We start from the raw sequence: 26,895 nt of genomic DNA, 5'->3' as shown, positions 1-26,895 counted from the left end.
TTCAGATATCCACAAAGTATTTAATATTGCCCAATCATTCATCGATGGAAAGCCCTAGTGGCTCAGTGGTAAAGAATCTGCCTACAATGCAGAAAACTAAGGTTCGACCCCTGGGTTGGGAAGATCGCTGTAGCAGGAAATGGCAACCCACTCCAGTATTCTTACCGGGAAATCTCAAGGACAGAGGAGCCTGGCAGGTCACAGTTCATGGGGTCGCAAAAAGTCTGACACGACTTAGCGACTAAACAACATCAATCATTCACCTGTTTTGTAATATTAAGGATTCAATGTGAAACTCATTTTCATGGTGGATTTAGCCGAGTCAGACCATGTTAAGCAATAAAACATCACATTAGAATTGATAATAAAGTCCTGATCATTATGTGAAGAAAAAATTAATAAACCATGTCTTGCTAGATGGGCAGTGCACCATAAAATTTCAGATCAGTGGCTGAACTGAAAGTAGTTAATTGTCTTAGATTTAACTAAATTTTGTTTGGTTTTAAACTATCTCCATTCAAGATTATTCATAAAATTAAACTAATAATTATAACAGTTAAGTGTCAACAAAATTCTAGGAAATAAATGCAATAGTAATAGTGTGATAACACAGATGTTAATCCTTAGAGTCGGTTTCATTTACTGGTTGATTTTAAACACTGAAAAATTCACTGCCATTGTTCTTTTGTTAGAATAAAAAATTGTCCAGACAGAATTATCCTTCTTTCTAAATTTAACACTTTTAGGGAGTTTATCATTTCTCTTTACCTCTTTGAAGTAAAGCAAGGCAGCAGCACTCTGGCCTTCTATTTACCAAGTCTAGAAATAGGATTGTGATGGTCCAGCGAAAGCCGCCTAACACCTTGCAGTGTTCATGCCACTGCTGAGTTGCCCACAAAGCTGGATCAAAGATGTGCGTGGGCACTTCTATTTGGGCAAACCACACGCTGAAGCAAAAATATGCTAACATACATTGAATTTGGATCATGTTCTGAATGTTGTCTGTCACATGACACACTGTTGCTTCCAGGACAGTGGGGAAACTGCTGTGTCAAAGGCAACACAAGGGCTCCCCATTTTCCTCCTCAAACAACAGGAGGCATTGTTACCTATAATGAGGTGCTCTGCTAAGGACTATTTCCTGTGGATACCCTGGCTCTCTACCACAATGCTCACAGATACCTGAACACTGGCCAAATAGGTAAATTCTAGAGCAGAATATAATAGCAACCAGCAGCTCTATCAAGGGAAGGGGAGTGGGGAATGAACACATCAGGCAGAAAACTGTTTTAGGGACATCCCTGGTGGTCCAGTGGCTAAGACTCTGCACACAATGCACAAGACTGGGATTCCATCCCTGGTTAGGGAACTAGATCTTGCATGTTGCAATTAAAGATCCCATGTGCTGCAACCAAGACCAGGTGCAGCCAAAGAAATATGTGCAGTATTCTGGGTGCTTTCACCCACCTTCCCTGGCTACACCCTACTCCCTTATCCCAAACACACTGACCCTAGGAAGGTAATAATAGAAATTTTCTTTGTATATGAAAACTCTCTTTACTCATTTGTTCTTCCCCATAAGCTGATTAACATTAATTTATTTCAGACCAGGCACTGGTTTTCCTTCTGACTATTCTGCACACCATCTTAATCACAGAATATACCAAGCTTAAAGAGCCACTCAGTACTGAATCAGCAGCTCATACCATATGTTGTGGGTAAAAACATACTTCCCAAAAAAGCTAAATGCAGAAAGACCAAGGATAGAATATATATTTAATACTCATGAAGTCTAACAGGATGTGCTTAGTATGTGGAACACTGAGATTTTACAGGGAAAAAGTTAGTCTTTAAATATATCCTAAAACATCTTTCTTCTGTTCTGTTACAGTTTTTGCCCTCAAAAGAGTATTTTAAGGGAAAAAAATCTAATTACAAAAACAACTGCATCTTGGATGGATTCTTAGTGCTAACTTTTTTAAAATGTAAAAAACCCATGTATTTTCTCAGAAATGTGGTGATGTAGCCAACAGATTTCATGGTAACAGTATGGCTGAGTCCTAAATCTTGGGTAATTTTTACAGGTTCAGCTTTATTCTGGCATTATCCAAGTTCACATTTGAGTGAAGAAAGAAAACCAAACCACACTGCAATTAGCATTTTAAAATGCAACTGTCTTTTCTCAGGTCAGAAATTAGTTTATCTTTTGTTTTACATCTACCATTCCAAAAGGAAGGAGACTGGCTGCTTCATTAGCATATTCATGTAATAAGCACAGCTTAAGTCTGAAACATCTTAAACTACAGGTCTATTATGAGCTTCTTCATTTTTCAAAAACATCTTAGAACTAAAACATTAAGTCTCTTTTAGAAAAATGAAAGCACCCTGATTTATCAGAGCTTGAGAGACTACATGTTTTCTTAGAATCAACACCTCACCCCTCGCCCCATTTCCTGTAGCCCTAACAACTAAAACCATAGGCTGATTTCCATTTTATACATGCTTTTTTGTGCAGCAATCTAAAAACACCTGATCACAGCTAACCAAGGGATGAAATGTTTCACTGGAATTTAAAAACTGCCTTTTGAATTGTATCAAAAAGTCCTCCACTTATAAGTAGCCACAATATTTTGAAGACCAATAAAAATGTACACATCTAAAGTTCTTCTTCGTTAAGTCTGCCTTCTCTCCAAGCATTTGATAGCCATAAAGGAAAAACTGATGTCATTCACTCCAAATTATCAATGATGATGAGTAACAGCATGGTAAATTAAGATTAACATTATAAAGGACTTATTGGTATTAAATTTTCATGTGTTCTCATATCAAACATAAAGTGCTTAAAACATAATTGCATAGCTTGGCAATAATCATAAAGTAAGCACCTGCACAGCCACCACTCAGGTCAAAAAACAGAACACTATAGCGCCTCAGAAGTCCTCTAGAAGTCCCTTCCCATCAGCATCCCCAACCACTCTCCTGACTTACACAGTCACATCCTTGCTCTTCTTCAGTCTCACCCCCTTAAGTGCACCATTCAACGGTATTCTATCAACAGTTTTCAACTTCGTATGACTGGGAGAAAACCTGTATTACTTGTTATCTGTCGTCTCTTTTGCGTACTGTTTTAAAGATTCCCTTTATTTTATTTTGTGTAGCTGTAGTTTGTTTTCACAGCTGGGTTATTTCCAGTTTGGGTCTATCACAAACATTCTTGTCTACCTATCACTGCACAATATGTACAAGCATCTCTTGTACACAGTATGCACCGAGGAAGAGAACTGCTGGGTCACATGCAAATTTCCCACTTCACTAGATAATTATTCTCACTAGCGGTGTTGTGCCACACCCTTACCCCCTTATCGATAGTTGGTATTGTCACATTTTAAAGGATTATCAGTCTGGTGAGGAGAATGGAGTTGAGAGGGTGTAACCTGGAATAGTTTTCATCTTCATTTTTCTGACTAGTGATTGAAGATTTTTTCGTGTATATGGATCATTTAGATTTCCTCTTGGGTAAAGTGCAAGAACTCTTAAAATGAGTGTTACTGGAGAAAAGGGTTGGTGGGAATGCAAACTGGTGCAGCCATTATGGAAAACAGTACGGATGTTCCTTGAAAAACTAAAAATAGATTTGCCATATGATCCAGCAATCCCACTCCTAGGCATATATCCAGAGAAAACTGTAACTCGAAAACTTACATGTACCCAAATGTTCACTGAAGCACTATTTATAAGAACCAAGACATGGAAGCAACCTGCATCCACCAACAGATAAATAAATAAAGAAAATGTGGTACATATATATACAGTGGAATATTATTCAGCCATAAAAAGAATGAAATAATGCCATTTGCAGCAACATGGATGGACCTAGAGATTATCATATTAAGTGAAGTCAAAGATAAATACCATGATATCATTTACATGTAAAATCTAAAATATAATACAAATAAACCTATTTATAAAACAGAAACAGACTCACAGACAGAAAACAAACATGGTTATCAAAGGAGAAAGGGACGAGGGAGTGAAAATTACAAGCTACTATATGTAAAATTGACAAATAAGATCCTACTGTATTTAACAGGGAAGTAAATTAAATACCCTGTAATAAGTCATAATGGAAAAGAATATGAAACAGAACCCATATATATGTATAATGAATCACTATGCTGTACACTAGGAACAAACACAACACTGTAAATCAACTATACTTCAATACAAAATTTTAAACTTAAAAAAGGTTTTATTGAGATATAATTGACATCATACAATGCACCCATTTAAAGTATATGATTCAATGGTTTTTAGACATATTTACAGATATATGCAACCGTCACCATTTAGAACATTTTCATCTCAAAAAGAAACCCCGTATCTTTAAGCTGTCACCTCCCTAGCCATCCATTCCCAGCCCCTCAGTTCTATGCTGCTGCTGCTGCTAAGTCGCATCAGTTGTGTCTGACTCTGTGCAACCCTGTAGACGGAAGCCCGCCCGGCCCCTCTGTCCCTGGGATTCTCCAGGCAATACTGGAGTGGGTTGCCATTGCCTTCTCCACCAGTTCTATACTAATCTATATTAATACTTGTTTCTATAGCTTTCCCTATTCCAGACTTTCACATGGACTGAATCACTTCTTATGTAGGCTCTTGAGACTGGCTTCTTCACTACTGTTTCCAAGGCGCATCCTAGCTTTAGCATGTTATCAGTCCTTCACTCCTTTTATTATCAATTAATAGTCTATTGTATGGATACCCTATATTTTGTATATCCATCCATTAATCCATTGATGGACCCTTGCGTACTTTCTACTTTTTAGCTATTATAAATAACTCTGCTATAAGCATTTGTGTACAAGTTTTTGTGCAGACATGTTTTTCTTAGATATATACCTAGAAATGGAAATCCTGGATCATCTGGTAACGCTTGTTTAACTGTTAGAGGAAAAATTGTTTTCCCAAAGTGACTACACCATTTTACCCTTTCACAGCAGTGCAGGAGAGTTCCAATCTCCCCACATCCTCAACACTGTTTATCTGGCTTGATTTTAGCTATCCTAGTGGTAGCTCACTGTGGTTTTAGTGTGTACTTCCCTGATAACATTTTGCATCTTTTCATGTGCTTATTGGCTATTTGCATATCTTCCTTGGAAAATTATCTATTCAGACCTTTGCCTTTTAACTGGGCTGTCTTTTTGTTAATGGGTGGTACTGAGTTGTGTGTTTAGTGATTTTTATAGTTCTTTATATATTCTGGATACATATTCTTTGATATTTTATGTGGTACCAATATGTTCTCCATTATGGATCTACAGCTGACCCTTGAACAACACTGATTTGAACTGTGTGGGTCTGTTTATACTTGGGTTTTTTTTAATACATACTGCAATACCATATGATACACAGTTGGCTGAACCTATGGAGGGACTGTAAAGTCTTATGTGGATTTTTAACTGCACGGGAGGTGGGGAGAGGCAGTTACTGTCCCTAACCCCCACATTGTTCAATAGTCATCTGTTGTATTTTCACTTTGTGATATCTTTTAATGAAAATAATTTCCCAATTTCAATATAGCTAAGTGTGTCAAACTTAAGATGGTATTTGACTTAAGAAATCCTTTCCAAAGCCATTTTCATATTTCCCAAATAGTCAAAAAAATATTTCCCTATATCATTTTCAATAGAACTACAACATTAAAAACTTGGTAGTGTTGCTATATACATTTAGGTAGAAAATTCACTGGAGTTGATTTTTATATATGATATGGAATACAGATCCAATTTCATTTTGTTCCTATATGAATACCCTATCATCTTATCACCTTTTATTAAAAAGGTTGTCTGTCCCTCCTGCATTCAGCAGGACTTATTAACCTCTCCATTAAATCAGGGTTCAATCTGAAAGATTTTTTAAATCCAGGTTTCTAAGTCTCATCACAGACCGGGGGTGGGAGAATGCCAGATGGGATGGAGGATCACACCAGGACCTGGATTTCTAAGTTTCTCAGCTAATGTGCAAGCAGCTAACCTGGCTCCTACCAACAGATGGACACTGCAGAATCACTGGAAATGAGTTCCGTGAGTTCCTTCCTGCTTTAAGATCCCTCACTTTCTTACAAGTCTCCAGGCTACTTGTTTCTTACCATTCAGGAATATGGAAAAATGTGTAAAAGTCTTATTACAAAGAAATACAACACATATCAAATTCTAAAAACTAACACATGATTTTATTTATGATATTCAACATATTGCCTACTATTGCCCATGTCTATTTATGTATTCCTCAGTTACAACTTTCATTTTTCAAAATAAAGATTTTTGAAAATATACTCAGGGAGCACAAAGTATACTAAATATTCTACTAATTTGATACCCCATGGGCATCAATTGCCAACAGTATGGAAAAGGGGTTAATAAAAAACAATACAAAAGCATTACAAACAATAGCTTATCAATATTATCTTCAATCCATTAGCGGAATTTACTCATGCAGTTACCTTTATTCGGGAAATGATTTCATTTACAAAACTATTATTCTTTGCGATCACCTCAGCTTTTAGCTGTTTTAACTTTCTTGTGATGCTTTCTTCTGACATTTCAGTAAAGGGCACTTGCTTTACCTTGGACAGAAATTCTTGAATAATTTTTTCACCTTGCTGAAAAATACATGTGAACATTTCATTAGTCTTTTAAAAATGACTTTTCTAAAAGCCACATTAAATAGTAATGACTTGTTTCATTACAATTTCAATCTAAACATACCACCCAATATTTAAACATTCTCTAAAGTGCACACCATTTAGAATTTATAGCAAAGCCCTCAGTTGACTGTATTTCTTCATAGCAAGTCATTAAAAGGATATTTATAACTATATTTTCAGCTGCTAATGACAAAGGGACTGAATATTTTAGTAGTTTCCAAATCCCTCAGGTTTTGTAATTGATACATAACTTAGCCTTCTGGGGAAAAAAGAACTCAAGGTTTGCAAATACTGTGAGGCATAAACAGTCACTGAAAATTTAGTAATCATATACATACACATGGGATGTTTCTTCTTTATTTTACTGCCTGCTTATTGCCATTCTAAAGAACATGGTTGTTTGTTACTTGCTGTGTGAACCATGGGCAAATTCCTTAACACATATTCCTCATCCATAAAATAGGGACAATAATATTATGAACAACACAGGGCTACTGTGAGAATTAGAGTTAGTATGTGCACAGTGCTAATAACAGTGCCTGGCAAAAGGTATAATGTTTATCACTACGTATGAAACGGAACTAAAGTCCGCTACCAGGGAGCCAGTTGGCCATATATACCTTATTAAAGGTTAAAGGTAGATAACCCAAATGAGAAGATAAAGAAGAACTACATCTCTGTTAAATAACAAGTGCCTTTCCCCCCAATAAATCTAGACTGAGTAACATTGATAATTCTGTGTTATATGTCTCCCTTAAGAATTTTTTAAAAATTCATTATAAGTAACGTTATCAAAAGTGTATGAATTCTGTTCTAATTGGAACCAATTACATAAAGGAGTCTACCTAATCCTGGATCATGGATAGCTGTGCTGCTGATACTAAGACCATTTCACATCCAGAATGGCAATCTTCCCTAGGTAAAACTATTAACAAGTTATAATACATTTCTCCTGCTTGTACAGACACAACAGATAACATCTTCAAAAACCATACACATCATCTATTATTGTAACATCTATCCAAATAAGAACAAAAATTTCACTGGGTAAAAGCTAACAATGTGCCGAGAAGTTGTCACAATGCATTATCACAGTAAATGCTGCCAGAAGTAAATTAAAATTCTTTTATTTTTGTTATTATGGAAAACTATTAATAATAATCCTTTAATTTTTTAAAAATACACCACGCAAATAAATGCTTATACCTTTCTGTGTGAACACCTCAATTTCACCCACCACTCAGAAGGTCCAACTTAAGATCCACTTCTCCCACAAGAACTGAAAAGCCTGTCCACAGAGAGCTTTCCTACGTAAACACCGGTCACATTCTCTATGACATGTTCACTATTACTACATCCCCAACTAAACAACTGGAGGGCAGGAACTGTGTTTATATTTATCATCTTAACTAATAAGTATTTGAGTAAATATGTAATTTAACTGGACTTGATCTATTTGTTTATAGGTAATCAAAGATGTGTGTGGACTTTTATAACTCCTCTGAATTACATATTTTAAACCTACAGTAATATTCCTATCCTCCTACTTTTGAAATCTGGTACTTGAAATGATATCTTCTGATTGTGCAGATGTGTGTAGTGGTGAAACCAAAATGATACAGATGGATTCTCTGCCATGCAAAGAAATGTTAGTAGAAACCAATAATGGAAAAAAAAAAAAAAAGAAGAAACCAATAATGAATGATCAATAATTAAATAGAATCATACAGAGGAAAAAATAACTAAAAGAACAATCGGACAAACCTCTCTTTCCAGATAGCACCTCTTTGCTGCTGGTTCCATTTCATCACATTCCTGTGGTTTCCCAATATTCTGAAACTCCTCCAACTCCAGGGCTTTCTGTTTGGCACACTCTATTACATGCCTGGGGAAATTAGCAAGCTCAGCAACATGAATCCCAAAACTCTGATCACAGACACCTATAAGAAATTTGGGGAGTAGGAAGAGAGGGCAATGTATGTAAATAGAATGTATTTTTCTCACTCTGTCATCAGGAAACTTAATCTTGCATTTTTGAAATGCATTAGCCAAATGTTTTACAGTAACTTAAAGGAATTGTAATTAAGCCTCCAATGAAAAGTGATTATGACTTGGCAATACAGCCCTATATTTTATCCTTGACGAATGTAGTAGGAAAAATTATAAAAACAGAGAAAAGGCTTGATAGATAATCTTCAAAGGTCTAGACAAATAACTGAATCTATAGAAAGATTAGTCAACATAATATCTCTAAAGTTTTCTTATTTCAAAAGGGAGGAACTAAAGTACTATGAAATGGAAAATAAAAAAGCTCCTAATTAGGAGCAACATTTAATTCAAAATATACTTCATATGACAATGAAATTTCTGACCCAAATGTAGACTAGTAAGTTTACTGACTAGGCATGTTATCTTCACCCCTGTGGGTAGAAAATAAACTGACTTCAGATATTCCTTCCAAACATTTAGTATCAACAATGCTTACAGCGTTATCATAGAGCTCCCATTTTTGCCTCAACTGTAAATTTTCTTTTGGCCTAGTAGACATCCCAAGCATTCTGGAGCTGGATATTTTATACAACTTAGAGAAACAAAAATAAAATAGAAGCAAGTGTTTGACAAACATCCACAGTGAAGAACAAACCTGTTCCTATCTTCATCTGATCTTTTTCAATATTTTGAACCCATTTCTTTATCACACAAAACACTTCTTAAAACCCAAACCTCAACTTCATGCTATATGCCAGGTCTAACCAAGGGTATCTATATTCTCTATCAACAATAATGATGCAAATAGTAACTCAAAAGGATACAAACATAAGCAAAACAGAATTTAAAATAGTACCTCATTTATGTGCAACCAACAGATAACAGAAAAAACATGTTCATGGAAAATAAAAAAGCCATCTAAAAAAGCTATTCTGATGTCTAATGAAATGTTAAAGCAATAAAAACTTTACAGTATGTCAATCTCATCGATGCAGTCATCCGATTAGCTGCCAGACCCACTAACAACAAACTTTTCTGAAAGGTTGAAATACCAACAAATAAGTCGTAACTACCAACAATTTCAAGATCTCTGGAAACCCCAACTTTAAGCTGTTTATATAAAAAGGAGTAGGAAATGGCAACCCACTCCAGCATTCTTGCCTGGGAAATCCCATGGAGAGAGGAGCCTGGCGGGCTACAGACCATGGGGTTGTAAAAGTTGGACACAGCTTAGTGATTAAGCCACCACCACAGCTAATTTGACAAGAAAACATGGTGACCTGAGAGGCAGTATAAAATCTATGATGATATTCAGAGTGTAGATCATGCTTTTGGTGACTGTTTTAAAATGAATGGTTCTATTATGAGACATAGAAATGTAAATAATGTACCCATGTCCCTGTCCCTACACTGTAAAGAGGTAAACATTTTACAGATAAAACATCAATAATTCATCCTACTGTAGAATAAGACAATTACTAATGATTCCAAGGGTAGGAACACTGAACTTACAGCACACCAGTGGAATGTGCTCACCTTTCTTCACCTGATAAAGCATAGTTAAAGTCTCTTCAGTAGTTAGTGCTGTGACATGCAGATTATTAACAGTGGGTATTTGATTGGCCAAGGCTGTAAGTTCATGAAAATGGGTTGCAAACATGCAAAAAGCACCGATCTTCGTTGCAATGTACTCTGATATAGCCCACGCTAATCCAAATCCATCATAGGTAGAGGTTCCTCTTCCCAATTCATCTATGATTATTAAGGAATCTTTGGTTGCAGACCTGAAACACATAATTACATGAAAATTTCCCATGACGCAGCATGTGGTAATACAAGAAAAAAAATTAAGGCAATAGATGAGAAAGTGTGCCACAAACATTAACAGATTATAAAAGGAAACAAATGGTGAATAAGTATTTTTTAAATTACCAACGCCACTAGCTCATCTAAAAATTTCCAGATAAAGCATTTCTTGACAATCAAATCAGTCAAGATTTAAACAAAATAACACTCAAGGAACATGGGACGAGGGTGTGGTGATCCTCTCACATACACGGCTGATGGTCACATAAATCTATGTGCCGGCTACAGCCCTGCCAACACCACATATTAGCATTTTCTTTTCTCTTTAACCAAATGTAGGAAGGGGAACTTTACCAATTACTATACTGAACGTCTGTACTGCTTTTTATAATTTTACATATAATTATGTACTGAATAATCAATACATAATTTATTAAGGATCTACTATATGCAGAGTACTTCAGAAGACTCCAAGAAACAGAAGGCATAGCCTCCCTGTCTGCAAGGAAGCTCCTAAAAATAAAATAAAGACAAGAGATTTCATAACCTCTAAAATAAACAGCTAATAAATTACAGGCATGTCAAAGAGTCTGAAAATACACTTGTGACCTTAGGTACATGAGACAAAGAAAGTCATCAAAGAAGTAGAATTTCTGTTAAGGGCATATAAAGATTAGAAAGTGAGTGAGTGAAGTGGCTCAGTCGTGTCTGACTCTTTGCAATCCCATGGACTGTAGCCTACCAGGCTCCTCTGTCCATGGGCTTTTCCAGGCAATAGTCCTGGAGTGGATTGCCACTCCAGTGGATTCCTTCTCCAGGGGATCTTCCCAACCCAGGGATTGAACCCGGGTCTCCCACTTGTAGACAGACGCTTTACCGTCTGAGCCACCAGGGAAGTCCTTAAAGATTAGAAAAGGACTTGGTAAACAGCACGGAAGGACCTGTTCAGGCAGTGTGACCAGTGTAAGCAAAAGCATGACAGTGGAGAGACTTATAAGGTGAACAACTACTAGAAACCTTAAGAAGACAACTTTAAAAATCAAAGATGGGCCTTCCAGGCGGTCTAGAGGTTAAGACTGTGCTTCTCCTGCAGGGGGCACGGGTTCAATCCTGGGCTGGGGAACAAAGATCCTGCATGCCACATGGTATAGCCAAAAAATAAAAAATAATAAAAGAAGCTTTCCACAACTAGCATGCCGGGAGCCAGCATGGGGAATCCCGCCCATGGCAAGGTCATGAGGAAGAGGCCAGATGGGCAAAGGAGAGATCAGGCCTCGAGGGAGCCCCCCTTCTCAAGCATCTACCCCCAAACCAGAATCTGTCTGATTTATTATTTCATGACTTTCACCAATTCCTCTGACATTAACAGGGGGCTATCCTCGACCACCTTTCTCTGGAGAAAATCAACTTAGGGCTCTAGCTAATAAGTCTCCTGGACATGAGAGGAATATTTCAATTCAAACCCCCTGTTAGCATTCTGGCTTGCTTGGCAGGTTTATTCAGACTCTTGCAGCTACGCATGTGATTGTTCACAGCCTCCCAACTGTGAGAGGCACGGGAAGCCTAAAACATAGAGCCTTTCAAAGAGTTAAAAGTTATTAGAGTAGCGCTGGTGTAGGATTTCATTACTGGGCCAATGCTTGTTGCTAAGTTCCCATATCTCTTATCCACTGTGCACCTGGGAGTGCATTAGTTAACATAGTTGGAATGTAAGAAAAACAAGTGTAGCCTTGAAATTAACCACATCAGACTTTTGAGCTAATTGGTTCTTTCTTGTAACTCACTGCACCTTTGCTCCCCGAGAAATGTAACTTGTTTAATACTTTCTGAGGCTGACATAGATTAGAAATGTAAAGAAAAAACATTTCAAGGAAAAATAAGTTTTCTGGTTGAGCAGCCTTTATCAAAAGAGGGTCATAAAATGTCCACAGGCCTCCAAGGCCAGAAGATAATGTACATAACATTGTCTATGGGAAAGGTTTGCAGAAAAAATCCTGGTTTCAATAAAGACAAAACAGATGTAATGTTTGGGCTGACTCTGTATGACTTTGCATCTTTCATTTCCCTCTATGTACAAGTGAAGGTATAAAAGACCCTTTTGAAAATAAAAATAGGGGGCCTCGCTCGAAGAAGCTTGGTCACTCCGTGTCTCTCTCTTTTTTTTTCTTTCTTTCTTTTCTTTCTCTCTCTTACTCTCTTTTTCAGGCTGATCCGTTGGAGCATAGAGGCTCCCTGCATTCACTTATCTGCCCGGGTTTCTAAGACCTGAATGGGGAAGATGTTCTGTGTGTTCATTTCCTTGGGAGACCGGGAGGGCACCTGTGGCCTCCGTGAACAGGGCAAACTCCTTGTCTCAGGGTTTTATTGGCTTTCTATGTAAACCAAGGAATATCAGCCTCTTTCTTTCCTCTATTCCTCTCTCATTGATTCATTCATTCGTCCGCTGACGCCGTTTCTCCTTCAGGTTCCCCTGGATCCTGCGGGAGCTGGACTCCGGCACTAGCACCCTTTTATAATATAAAGTAGGACTTCCCTGGTTGCCCAGCAGTAAGGAATCCACCTTGCAACGCAGGGGACGCAGGTTTGATCCCTCATATAGGAAGATTCCTCATGCCTCAGGGCAACTGAGACCCAACATAGAAAAATAAATAAATAAAGAGTTAAAAAAAAAAAAAAAAGACAATATAAAGTACATAAAGCTCACAAGAAAACTATTACACTAAATAAAAGACTGCAAATGTTTCAAAGGACAGAGACATCCATTTCTACTTTCAGGAGACGGGGAACTGTACTCACCTGAGAATAGAAGCAGTTTCTAACATTTCAGCCATAAACGTGGAGACTCCTTTCAACTGACTGTCACCAGCCCCTACCCGGGCCAAGATGCAGTCCACAATGGACACTTCTGCCCACTCACATGGCACAAAACACCCAATCTGGGCCATGAGAACTACTACCCCAGTCTGGCGAATATATGTTGATTTCCCTCCCATGTTGGGACCTATAAAACAAATTATATCAACAAGCAAGATTATTAACTTATTTTTGCTAATAATAATTGACTATTAGTCCTAAGTTGCACACTGATGACTCTCTTGTGATATAACATACGAAAAGCAGACCACAGGCTGCCCAAAGGCATGAACAAAGTTCCTGCCTTACACTAGTCCCTGAAACAATGCCATTTTCTGTTCAGACAAACCTATGCTGTGCCCTTCTTCAAAAGAACCCATGAAAAACACATCTTCTCTATAATCTGACTATGATCTAGGAAGACCATATAGGTACTGCCCCACAGCTCACAAAGCTGCCTGCAGGATAACTTTATGACATTCAGGAAAGCAGTACTGGCCTAATTGATTAATTAACTCAACACTATTACGGATCTAGTAGAGAATGAATCAGTGATCAAATCCCTCAAATCACACAAACTCCACCCTAAAACCCAAGGACATGACCCACTTTTGGAAAATGTGAAATTTACCAATTAATGGGTTAGACCATGGGTCCCCAACCTCTGGAAACTAATGCCTAATGATCTGAGGTGGAGCTGATGTAACAACAGAAAAAAAGTATAGCATAAATGTATTGGGCTTGAATCACCCCCAAACCATCCCTTCCCCCACCCTGGTCTGTGGAAAAACCATCTTCCATGAAACTGGTCCCCGGTGCCAAAAAGGCTAGAGATGATGGGTTAAGTTATATGAACAACCCAAAAATCCAATTAGGGGAATAAAATATAATCACTGACTGTTTCCCAAACACATTTATCCAAAGGTTCCTACCACCCATGCACTCTAACACTTTTGTTTTCTAGAATCTGATTAAGATCTCTCAAAATGCTTTAGTCTGAGACATGCTACACTGGTCTACACACAAGTCTACTTCTATTTAGTTTCACATGAATATAGTATTGTGTCTTTAAGAGAACTGCTATCCTAAGCTGAAGTCACTCCAGCAGCTAATTCTGCTTGACCTTCAATGATCTCACTACTGAAAAGGTCTGGCCCAAAGGTGCACTTTGAGGATGAAGAGATGTTTATTTTGAAGCCCTGGAATAGCAGTTTCATTCTTGTTCATTCATATATTCATTCACGCACATGTTATTAATATATTACTAACTACTATGAAAAAACATTCTTTTTCTACCATCAAAGACTAGATTTTCTACATCAACCTAAAATAACCATCTGCTCCAACATAAACAAGGGGAAACACTATTCCCCAAAAGCCCATAAACAAGGTTTCTACCAGTAATGATGTGGAACATTTGTTTATCTTTTTCAAAGTGAACATCATTAGGAATAAATGCGACTTCATCTTGAACTTCCACACAAGCATGTCTGGATGCTTTCAGTGTAATTCTCCCTCGTCCTTTTTCCAAAATGACTGGCCGTACATATGGAACAGGTGCTGCATTGGACACATGAGCAAAGCTGACAACAGCATCCAGCTGAGCTAACACGTCGTTGAATGTCTGCATCGGTTCTACATAGCCTGTGTAAAAACAGAGAGTGCACAGGAGGATGGAATAAGAAAAAACATAGATAAGCAGCTTTAAGAATAAATTCAACCTGATTCCATCTGTGAATTCAAAATCTATTTCCTAATTTATATGCTTAAAAAAAATTAACAGAGGTTTTTGCTATAACTAAATGTGAAAGGAACACCTAAAATTCAACAAGAGGTTAAAATGTCTTGTCACATTTTTCTCCTTACTATCAAGGGATTTCAAAAATCTCTTACCAAAATCCATTAAAATATAAAAGCACATGGCTGGTTATATAAAGAAATGAGGCAGAGGTTTAAAAAAAAATAAGAAAAAGTTTCATGGGAGCACTTTCATGATATATTCCAAGTAAGAAAAGCAGGGCGAGGCAGAGTTCTAAATTTTAAGAGTCTGAAACCAGGATGGCATTTCACAATTATCCTAAGAAACCTGCAAACACCAGGTATAAGATATAATGTGACTGTCAAGATTGTTACTTGAGGTTGTTTCCTGCCTTGCAATTAAATTTTAGCATAAATTTAGATCCATAATTGTCACTCAGAACACTTTCAACAAGATTCCACTCTGCTACAGCAATAAAACTAAAAGTTATTGCATACATTAAACAGTCCCTCACACATGCTAGGCAAAGCATGAATAGCCAATAAAAATGGTCCAAATTTCTAGAACAGATTTCAAAATTTTAACAGGTTGGAGGGGTTGGTATAACAGGCACCTGGGTTATGTGGAACTATCACATGGATATCAATGTGACCAAAGCCTTAAGAGACATTCAAGAGAACACCATCTCATTTTAGAAAAATACAACATTACGAGCTTAATCAAATGGCAGGAAATCTGATTCATCTTTGATTCCCTTAACCCCCATAAAAGTGAGAAAATAAAAATTCATGTATAAATGGCCAAATACAAATAATTCTTAATGTTTCACTTTAAAATTTATTCCTGTTTTACCTAACATATAAAACAGGGGGGAAGGGGAGAGTTCTCATTACCCTACCATACAGCAACAGGGACATTTGAGAATTACTTAAGTATTAGTGGAGCACTTACATAATTCTCACAAAACTTCTAACATACTAACATGAACAGATTTATAATAAAAGAAAACAAGCCTCTCAATCAAGAGTCTGTATTTGGTATCTCACATCAACTGGTTCTTAACAGCATCACCTTTTCTGGTTTAAGAGTAAGATAGAAAATTAGAAAAATGATCTATTATATTTTTAATAAAGATAGTTTACAATGTGCATATTAGACCAAGAAGAGATTTCATTTCAATTCAAGGTGACTCCAACTACAAAACCTTCTTTTCAAATGTTAACATCTAACAGCTTTAACATACTAAGTGCTTAACGAATATTAGTTAATATTATTTTGGGGGAAGACTTCCAATTTGAGTTTACACAGTGTATTTTTAGGGTCCTTGCAGTGCCATCTAGGAAGGAACATAATTCAACTAGAAGATCTCCATGCTACAGTGATCTGATTAACACCAAACAAAAATGTAATCTTTACAGATCTCATTCATCTCAACACAAATATAAGGTATAATAAAACCCTTTAAAAGTGTTATGCTTCTTTCTGATTTACTATAAAAATTTATAATAAAACAATTTACAAAATTATACATGCTTATACTTTTTAAATGACTTATTACTCCTAAATAATTCAGTACCCATATCCTGAGAACAAGTAGGAGGACATCCTCCTACTTAATCACAATACACACCCAAGAAGTAGGACACCAATACCTTATTATCTTATATTAAACTTTGCCAACTTGTCCTAATGGTGTCCTTCATAGCTAGTCCCCAGGTCCAACCCCTAGTCCCAGATTCAATCAAGGATCATCTTCATGTCTTTGACTGTCCTGTCACTTCAAGTCTCCTTTAATCTCGAACACAATCTGCCAATTTCTTCTTTGCTTCCATGAAACTGACATGCTTTTTGTTTGTTATGTTTTGGCCAAGCTGCATGGCACATGAGATCTTGGTTCCCTGACCAGGGATAGAAACCCTGCCTCCGGCACTGGAAGCATGGAGCCTTAATCACTGGGGAAGTGCTGACACTGACATTTTTAAAGAGTGCAGGCCTTAAAAAGTTTGTCCCACGATCTAAATTTATCCAACATTTTCCTTCTTGTTACTATTCAGATTTTTTTTTGGGGGGGGGGGGGTGGGTCAGGAACACTACAGGCCTATCCTGGAGATATTGCAGGTTCAGTTCCAGACTACCGCAATAAAAGGAATATCACAATGTTTTGGTTTCACAGTGCATATAGAAGTTATATTTACACTATACATTGCTAAAGAATGCTAACCATCATCTGACAAGGCAGAGTTGCCACAAACCTTCAATTTGTAAGACAAGACAAAATAAGACAATACCTGTGAATACAACGAGGTATGCCTGTACACAGGTGATGTATCTTTTCCTCGACATCACATCAGGAAGCACATACATATAATGTCATTTGTCACTGGCAATGTCAACCTTGATCACTTGGCTAAGGTAATTCTTTGGTGATTTTTTTTTAAGGCACAATAAAGGTTGTGCTCAATACACACACATGATGATAGGCAAAGACTTCCAGCTTAACACATCGCCACCTACCCCTGTGCTATATACATTCATTCCATGCTAAGGGTGTCACAGAGCCAAGTCAGGCTGTCGTTTCAATTATACAACAATCATCCTGGGAGCTCCCTGGCAGTCCAGTGGATGGGATTCAGTACTTCTAACTGCTGTGGCCTTGGTTCAATCCCTGTTCAGGGAATTAAGATGCCACAAGCCACACAACATGGCGGGGGGGCAGGGGGGGGGGGGGAGAATAATTTCTAACAGGTGTCCTCAAGAACAGACTCTGAAAATCTATGAAATGGCACGCAGAACTCAAAAAAGCTTGCTGCCTATATAATTTCTATTTGCTTTATTTATTTCCATAACCTAGAGCATGAGCTCCTAGATCTGAGGTATTAGTGCCTTATAGTCCCTAGTGTTTCTTTTCCTTGTTACAAGTTTTGTGCTTTTCTGTCTTTGTTTTACAGAATGTTACAGAATATTCCCATTCCTTAGCCTGCACTAGCTCATCTTTCTAGGTAGGAGAACAACCTCCAGTTAATTCAGTTAATTTCCTAATGCAACACAGCATGCATTTCTTCAGAAGAAGCTTAACACAATAGTCACAGTGTGCAGCAGCTTTAAAAAAACAAAAACAAAAAACCCACTCTTTAAACAGCCCAATATTATTTGTTACCAAAATCCAGGTCATTTTCCGAACATCTAATGTATTGGTTCTGTTAAATTTACCTGAAGAAATATTGACAATTTCTTTAACAATGGCATTCTGGGCTTCCTCATATTCAGTTTTATTTTTGGTATACTCTTCATTGAGAGAAGTCAGTTTACTGCAAATCAAGATAATGGTATTATTAGAAATATTAAAACATCCACTGGAGGTAATGTGCACTACCTCTGAAATATATCTGGAGTATTATCCTATAAAGCATCAAAACAATAATTAAAATGGAAACATCAGGAGAAAATGGGCAACTCATTAGGGGTGGATGTGATTGGAATTCAGTGTATTAACATTTATGCTGTTTGGAATGGCCCACTGGCACAATTCTTGCTATAAAACTTATTCCCTTGCATAAAATTCTGAGCAAGTCTCCATCCCAGGGACAGTGGAGCCTGGTGGGCTGCCGTCTATGGGGTCACAGAGAGTCGGACACAACTGAAGTGACTTAGCAGCAGCAGCAGCAGCAGTCTTCATCCCTATTAGGACAGAGGTCATCTTCTCTTTTAAAATACACACACAAGCAGCACTATTTACAACACCCAAGATACGGAAGCAAATCAACTGCTCATCAACATATGAATGGATAAAGGTGTGGTGTGTGTGTATATTACTGAGCCATTAAAAATAATGAACCACTTGCAGAAATGTGAATGGATCTAAAGAATATCATGCTTAGAGAAATAAGTCAGAGAAAGACAAATAATCAACTATACCCCAATTAAAAAACCACACACACACACACACACACTCCACACAGTTTTTCTCATTACCATAGGAAACTCTTTTCATACTAAAAGTTGTCAAAGTAAGGAAAATGTTTTGAAAACAATTCTACTGAGTGGTTTAAAGAGAAAATAAAAATTATAGGTTAAAACAAAAAATGAAGACGAAAAATGAGAATAGAGAAAAAATATTCACTGATATCAAAGGAAGTTAAAAACAAAAAAACAAGGTGAGGGGCTCACAGTAGATTCAAGAAAGAGGTGAAGTACTTACAAGGAGGAGGAAATATCAGTCAACCAAGGCAGTAACTGTGAACATGATGCAGTCAGCCAGTGGCATAGCACACACATACAGCTCAAGAACAGCAGAGGGGCACTAACAGACTGCTGCGAAACAGGCAAGTGGGAAGGGTTAAAGGAAAAGAGAGAGAAGCAAAGATACTATAAAAGTGAGACTGCTGTGTGAAGGGAAGAGCTGCCAGAGAGAAGAGGTGTGGGCAGGGACCAGACTGTATGGGTTATGGTACAGATTTTAGATTTTTCCTGATGACAGGATTAGAGGTTCTTAAGAAGGACAATTACATGATCAGAAAGTCAGACCCATGGCAAGCATTCAATTTGCTGACACAAATCAATGAATGAATAAACAAATGAGCTTTTCACAACTTTTGGAACCACTGCTGCCATTCAGTTCAGCTTCTTAATAGTTCTATTTTGGCTTAGGTAAGACAGAACTTTTGGGGTGTTATATCGTCTTCAAATCTCTTACTGGTCAGTTATAACGTATAAATTTCTTGAATAAATTTCTTGAATCAGGGACGCTGTGTGATCAAGAAATAGCAACTAATAAATCTAGCAACAGAAGATCTAGGTCTGAGTGTCTACTGTTACTAGTCATCCAGCCCTGGGGAACTGGAGTTTCAGTCTCTCCATCTAAAGGCGAGAACTATGACCTGTCCTATTTATTTCAGAGAGTTGTTACGAGAAACAAACTAAGCAGATACACTGTTTTTCATTACTAGGTTGTCTGAACACCTAGAATAATGTCTGCATATAACAGACACTCAAAAACACTAAATAAATGGATAAAAGAGGGGCATATATACAAAAGCTAACTGGAAATACTAAGAATATCCAAGAAGGGTGGGAGTAAGGCTGGCCATAAGTTCTAAAATAATATAGAAGAGAAAGGATAATGGCCTTACTCTCCCAGTCACTTTATTTTTAAATAATTCTTTTTCACTAGTAAGTAATTTGCCTTAGGGGCTTCCTATTCCTAACATAAGCAAGAGAAAACACATAAAAAACTACTAAGATTTTTTTCCAACATTAACATTATTTTTTAAAAACAACTTATAGTCCAAATGAATGGCCTCATTAAAGTTGGTAGCATCTCCCTAAATGACACATCAATTGATATATCAGAAGAATAACAAAATTTCCTTAGAAAAAAATAAACGTGAAAATAACTAATAGAGATATGAAGGGAACTAACTCTAACAGATATGTAAACACCAAAAAAAATGTAATATAATCTATTTCATATTGATAAAAAGATAAGAGAGATTATGTGAAAGAATAATCTTAAACTCAAAGTGCCACTTCAGTGAATGAGGAAAAGCTGAATTATTCAACAAGTAGCATTAGGATACCTGACCAAACTCTCATAAGGAAAAAAACAAAAAGGCTTCAATCTTATTTTATGCCTTGTGTCAAGAAATAAAACGTCCTTATCATGCAACGTTCACATTTCATCAGAGAATAGTTTATGGGACTAGTAAAGACTTAATTTAACATAGGCTTACAAACCTGTTTGTAAATTTAACACCATTCTTCTGGATATCTACTGTACTGAAATTTTTATTATTACGAAGGACTTTTTCTTCCTTGCACGTTACTCGGAAATAATAGCCAAACTGTGTGCTGGAATCCAGTTTAATCTGTTTGCCAGGATCTAAGCCTTCAAGATCAGGAAAAAAAGAAAGAGTATGTCACAGATATGTACAGCCATTTTAAATATAAGTGTTTAGAATACTTAAATCTAAATAGTGAAAAATATTCTTTCATTATTTACATGACAGCATACTGGAAATTATTCATACTATCTGACTGGGAAAGATGCACATCCTATTTCACTCAGAAAACTACATGAATTAAGCATATCTATAAAATATTTAAATCCCTCTTTTAATGTTAGCCTGTGATGTGGAGCCCGTTCTGGGTAAACCCATCCAAGCTTGCAGGGCACCAGCAGTGGGGTAGCTCTGTGTTTCAGATGCTTTGGGCACGAGGGTAGGTAAGGTATGGTTGTTACCCTTGAGGAGTTCTGCTGAAGGTTCTTTAGTTAACCAAAGCCTTTCCCTGGAACTAATATAGAGCATAATTAAGGGAAAAAAAATACACTCTCCAAAGAAAAGTGTGAGACTCTGAGATTGACAACGGAGCTCTAGAAAACACTAGGCCCTGTACTCTGTTAAGTGTAGGGAGCATCACAAAAAAGGCCATGACCAATCAGCTAGACTATGCACCTAAGATTTTTAAATTTTTATGCTTGTCCTCCCCTCATTCATTCATCAATGTCATCTTTAGACCCCAAACCAGAAGAGAGAGATAGTATCTTAAAACTTAAGATAAATAAATTTATTTGCTAAAGCATGACTATGGAGTACTAGAAACAGCAAACAACTAAAGACAGATCTCACTTGACCAGGGAGGAGACACATAAAGAGAACATGGAGAGATCTATAAGAAGAGGAGGGTAAATTTCAATATCCTTCAAGTCAAAGATTAACTCTAGGGATCAAGTTCATATATGAACTCTCCATGGAAACTATTTTTTATAATTTTTATATATGTTGGTATGGGCATATACAACAGGGGGCTTCCCAGGTGGCACAGTGGTAAAGAATCTGCCTGCCAATGCAGGAGACTCAAGAGATGCAAGTTCGATCTGGAGAAGGAAATGGCAACCCCCTCCATTATTTCTGCCTGGAAAATTCCATGGACGGAGGAGCCTGGTGGACTATAGTCCATGGGGTCGCAAAGAGTCAGACATGACTGAGCACACACACGGGCATATACTAGAGTGATACTGCTCTGCGGGACCTTCTGATATGCTAAGATTTACTCATTTAACATAAAAGTCAAAGATGCTCATTACAAGAGGTTTATAAATTCAGAGCAAGACAGAACAAAACAGTGTGAGACAAATTAGGGAATAAGCTAGGGAGTTTAAAACAAGTAATTTTTAAAGTTGATATTAATGAAGTGCTTGGGAACCCCAAAGCCAAATCAATGAACTACTCCTAATAGAATTAGGCTTACACAAAGAGTGTCATTTAAAACAGGTCTTACTTAAAAGATGTTGCAAGGGCAATATGGGGTGATTTGTTTGGCAGGAATGTGGGGTCATCCTGGGATTAGAGAAATTGGTTAAGAGATGAATCTGAAGGGGAGGCCAGGCCCCAGATGTAAAGAATCCTGTATGTAAACTTTATGTGACTGTAATTTTATTCAGTAGAAAACGGGGCTAGCATTTTAAACAAGGAGGTGGCATGATCAACTGTGTCTTCTAGCTCCAGTGTGGATACTGTGTAGACAAAAGAATTATTCAAACCTTCAAGGGCCCATTCTTACCTAGATCTCTAGCTGCACTTACTAATGTGGACTGCATCTTCTTTTCTAAGTCATCCATTATTTCTCTTAATTCACTCAAGTTAGGATCAAATGAAGGTTTTACAAGGAATTCATGGTTTTCCACCTATAAACAGAACAAAGTGTAGCCAAATTTTATCAGTGATGGATAAAGATGGAAGTCATGTAATTCTTTGCTTATTTAAAATTCACCAATGTTTTGAGTTAAATGATTCACTATCTATAAGTTATTCAGTCACAACTGTAAAGGAGTTTTTACTGATTAACAGATGTAAAGAGTTCTATTTATTAGGAGCTGAGACCTCTAGATACACAAAAATTATTCATATGAAACAGTTTAGTGCTAATGATGCTTTTTACCACCAACAGTATACGTTATTTTTATTTATATTTTTCCCTAAACAATGTTTAAAGACTGTAACAGAATGGTTTTTGCCCAAACCAAGGATCTATCTTCGGAATTTCAGAAAGTTAGTTCTTGAAATCCTTTTTTGAAACAAAACAAAATGACTAAAACTTGAACAGACAAAATTATGAAAGACTATTTTTAAAAAAAAGAATGATGTCTATCCACACACATAAGAACTATTAAAAAGAGCTAATTTCATATAAAAGTATGAGCCAGTTTTCTAAAATGAGGAAATTTAAAAAAAAAATCAGTATGTGAGATTGATATAAATTCCTAATTACTATCCACTTAATCAGAGCATACCTTCTCCACATACCAAACACAAGAATGAGAAAATAAAATATTACAGAAAACTATCATAAAAGAGAATAAAACATTTATCAAATAACTTTCTCAATTTAAACCAAAAAAAGACTTTATTACATACTAAAATTTTAAATTTCAAACAAAACTGCCTTTTTTTAAAGGCAGAAGATTTGTAAAAATAGCTTTGTAAAATATAAAAATGTAAAGGTTGACATTTTCTTTTTTAAAAAGGCACTCATTTGCATGTATCAGAAAAACATCAAGTCATTAACTGGGGAAGTATAAAAATACACAACTCACAGATGAGAAAATAAGTAGTAAACTAAAGTCACAGAAAAATGCTAAAGCTCCATAATAATAAAAGGCATGAATGTTTAAGCACCCTTAAGATATTATTCTACAGCTTTTTTTTTTTTTTTTAAGAAAAAGAAACCTACTCCCAAATACTAATGAGGCTACAGTGAAATTAGCATAGTCATTCATTTCTGGTGAGAATCTAAATTGCTATAACCTTAAAAAAACAAAAAAGCAATATGCGATAAGACTCAGAGATATTTGTTATACTCTCACATAGCAATTCTACTCCTGGAAATTCAGTCTAAGGAAATAATGCGACAGAAGCAAACACCACATGGATGAATAAGATCTCTACAGATTTATCTGTTATAAGGCCTGGAAATAACAGAACGTCACAATATTTGCACAATGGTACATCAACAGAATATTGTACAGTTATTTAAACAGACAATGAAGACAACTTAGAAACAAGGACCAAGACTCACGATAACTCCAAGGGAAAAATTAATGCTACAATGGTGGACTGACAGTGTTACAGAACTGCCTTCTTCCAACAAACTTAAGAGAAGTGATGCTGAGCCAGGCTAAATTCCTATCCTCATTCCCACCTTCCAGTAATCTATGGGTGAGTCAAAAAAACCTTGAGAAAGCTCACTTAATAATCCCAATCTGGCTTTTCCGGTAAGCGGCCTGAGGTGATCCCTAAAAATGGTATGCTATTCACTTGACGCAGAAAACCCCACAAAATCATGCAAATCAAGAGGTCCAAATCTTCGTGTTCACTTTAAGAACACTCGTGAAACTGCCCAGGCCATAAAGGGAATGCATATTTGAAAAGCCACCAGTATCTGAAGGATGTCACTTTAAAGAAGCAATGTGTGCCATTCCGTCGTTACATCGGTGGAGTTGGTAGGTGTGCACAGGCCAAACAGTGGGGCTGGACACAGGGTCGGTGGCTCAAAAAGAGTGCTGAATTTTTACTACACATGCTCAAAAATGCAGAGAGTAATGCTGAACTTAAGGGCTTAGATGTAGATTCTCCGGTCATTGAGCACATCCAAGTGAACAAAGCCCCCAAGATGCGGCGCAGGACTTGCAGAGCTCACGGTCGGACCCACCCCTACACGAGCTCTCCCTGCCACACTGGGATGATCCTTACTGGAAAAGAACAGATCGTTCCTAAACCAGAAGAGGAGGCTGCACAGAAGAAAAAGATACCCCAGAAGAAACTGAAGAAACAAAAACTTATGGCCCGGGAATAAATGCCGCAAAAAATAAATGCAAATAAAAGTAAAAAAAAAAATCCCAATCGGGAGAGAAGACCCAAATGAAGCAAGGGAAAGTAATGACTGAGCTCTAACTTACTAAACAGTCTTAGGCTGCACCCCAAATGGAGTGCCCTTCGGTAATGCTGTACTCCTCCCAAACAATGGATAAGAAAATATACCACCCAACTAAGTGTTCTAACTTAGAACTGAAGTATTCCAACAAACATGACACAATGACTTCTACGAGTTGTTTTCATATCATCAGCCACTTAGCACCAGAAACACACACAGCTATTACCCTAGACTACACAACAGGAAATATTAATAGAACAAAACAAACCCAGGCTTAGAACTCCAAAATGGTATAATAAAATCAAGAAAAAAGATAAAAAAAAAAAAGAAAGGAAAATCAGATCCTAGCAGTATCACTGAAGTAAAAATAAATACAAATAATACACATGTAAATATACAAATAAAATACAAATAAAATTTAAACTGGCTTAAAACTCAACATTCAAAAAATGAAGATCACGGCATCTGGTCCCATCACTTCATGGCAAGTAGAAGGGGGAAAAAAGTGGAAACAGTGGCCGATTTTATTTTCTTGGGCTCCAAAATCACTATAGATGGTGACTGCAGCCTTGAAATTAAAAGACGCTTGCTCCTTGGAAGAAAAGCTATGACAAACCCAGACAGCATATTAAAAAGCAGAGCAACACTTTGCCAACAAAGGTCCCTAGAGTCAAAGCTATGGTTTCTCCAATAGTCATGTATGGATGTGAGAGCTGGACCATAAAGAAGGCTGAGCACCAAAGAACTGATGCTTTTGAATTGTGGTGCTGGAGAAGATTCTTGAGAATCCCTTGGATAGCAAGGAGGTCAAACCAGTCAATCCTAAAGGAAATGAACCCTGAATATCCACTGGAAGGACTGATGCTGAAGCTGAAGTTCCAGTACTTTAGCCATCTGATGCAAGGAGCTGACTCAGTGGAAAGACCCGGATACTGGGAAAGATTGAGAGCAACAGGAGAAGGGGTCAACAGAGAATTAGATAGTTGGATGGCACCACTGACTCAAAGGACCTGAGTCTGAACAAACTCTGGGAGATAGTGATGGAAAGGGTAGTCTGGCGTGCTGCAGTCCATGGAGTTGTAAAGAGTTGGACATGACTTAGGGACTTAACAACACATAAATACAACAGTGAAGAGATACTGTTGAATAGAATTACCTGTACTGACATAGAAGAAAAGACTTGATATAATCAGACATTTCACAAGACAGAGATTGAAGTAATTAGAGAGGAGAAAAAGAATATAAGGAAGATACTAGAAATCTTCAAAAACAAAAGCAAAAACTCCACTATCCTAGAAATACTAGATAAAACATTACAAGCATTTTTTTCAAATATGTTTATAGTTAAGAGAAAACTAGATACCTGAGCTCCTACAAAGCAGAATCAGTCCCCAGCATAAAGCAGGCCACAGGGCCATTTAAAAAAATCTTACCTCATGAGAAATGGTCACAATTAGAGAAAGCTGCCTCCAGCAGCTTGGGCCCCGAGAAAAGGAAAGTCGGGGCAGAATCTTCTCTCTGACAATGTGTGACCAAAAGCCTGCCTTTACTATATACAGAATAGGTGAAGGGAAGTGGCTTAGTCATGTCCTACTCTTTGCGACCCCGTGGACTGTAGCCTGCCAGGTCTTCCGTCCATGGGATTTTCCAGGCAATAGATAACTATTAACAGTAAGGATCTAGTGTACACAGCACAGGGAACTCTACTCAACGCTCTGTAATGGCCTACATGGGAAAAGAATCTAACGAGGAGTGGATACATGCATGACGGGAAGTGAAAGTTGCTCAGTGGTGTCTGACTCTTTGTGAACCCACAGACTATACAGTCCATGGAGTTCTCCAAGCCAAAATACTG

General features: G+C 37.2%; 1 protein-coding gene and 1 pseudogene across 1 annotated transcript in view; one reads left to right on the top strand and one right to left on the bottom strand.

Moving 5' to 3' along the window:
• Positions 1-6,217: 6,217 nt before the first annotated feature.
• MSH2 (mutS homolog 2) overlaps positions 6,218-26,895 on the bottom strand; it is an 83,989-nt gene continuing 63,311 nt past the window's right edge. The window contains exons 9-16 of the mRNA XM_052649449.1: positions 22,671-22,794; positions 20,844-20,994; positions 18,321-18,418; positions 14,750-14,995; positions 13,295-13,499; positions 10,229-10,476; positions 8,468-8,643; positions 6,218-6,658 (exon numbers count right to left, since the gene is read on the bottom strand). Coding sequence (XP_052505409.1) covers positions 6,488-6,658; positions 8,468-8,643; positions 10,229-10,476; positions 13,295-13,499; positions 14,750-14,995; positions 18,321-18,418; positions 20,844-20,994; positions 22,671-22,794 — 1,419 coding nt within the window. The 3' untranslated portion in view covers positions 6,218-6,487. The remainder of the gene's footprint in view (positions 6,659-8,467; positions 8,644-10,228; positions 10,477-13,294; positions 13,500-14,749; positions 14,996-18,320; positions 18,419-20,843; positions 20,995-22,670; positions 22,795-26,895) is intronic.
• Positions 24,409-24,962, top strand: LOC128056645 (60S ribosomal protein L17-like; annotated as a pseudogene).

Source organism: Budorcas taxicolor, chromosome 11 (assembly GCF_023091745.1).
Source record: "Budorcas taxicolor isolate Tak-1 chromosome 11, Takin1.1, whole genome shotgun sequence".
In the NCBI taxonomy this organism is placed as follows: domain Eukaryota; kingdom Metazoa; phylum Chordata; class Mammalia; order Artiodactyla; family Bovidae; genus Budorcas; species Budorcas taxicolor.
Note: the sequence above shows the minus strand (reverse complement) of the source record. Positions and strands in the feature narration are given on the sequence as shown.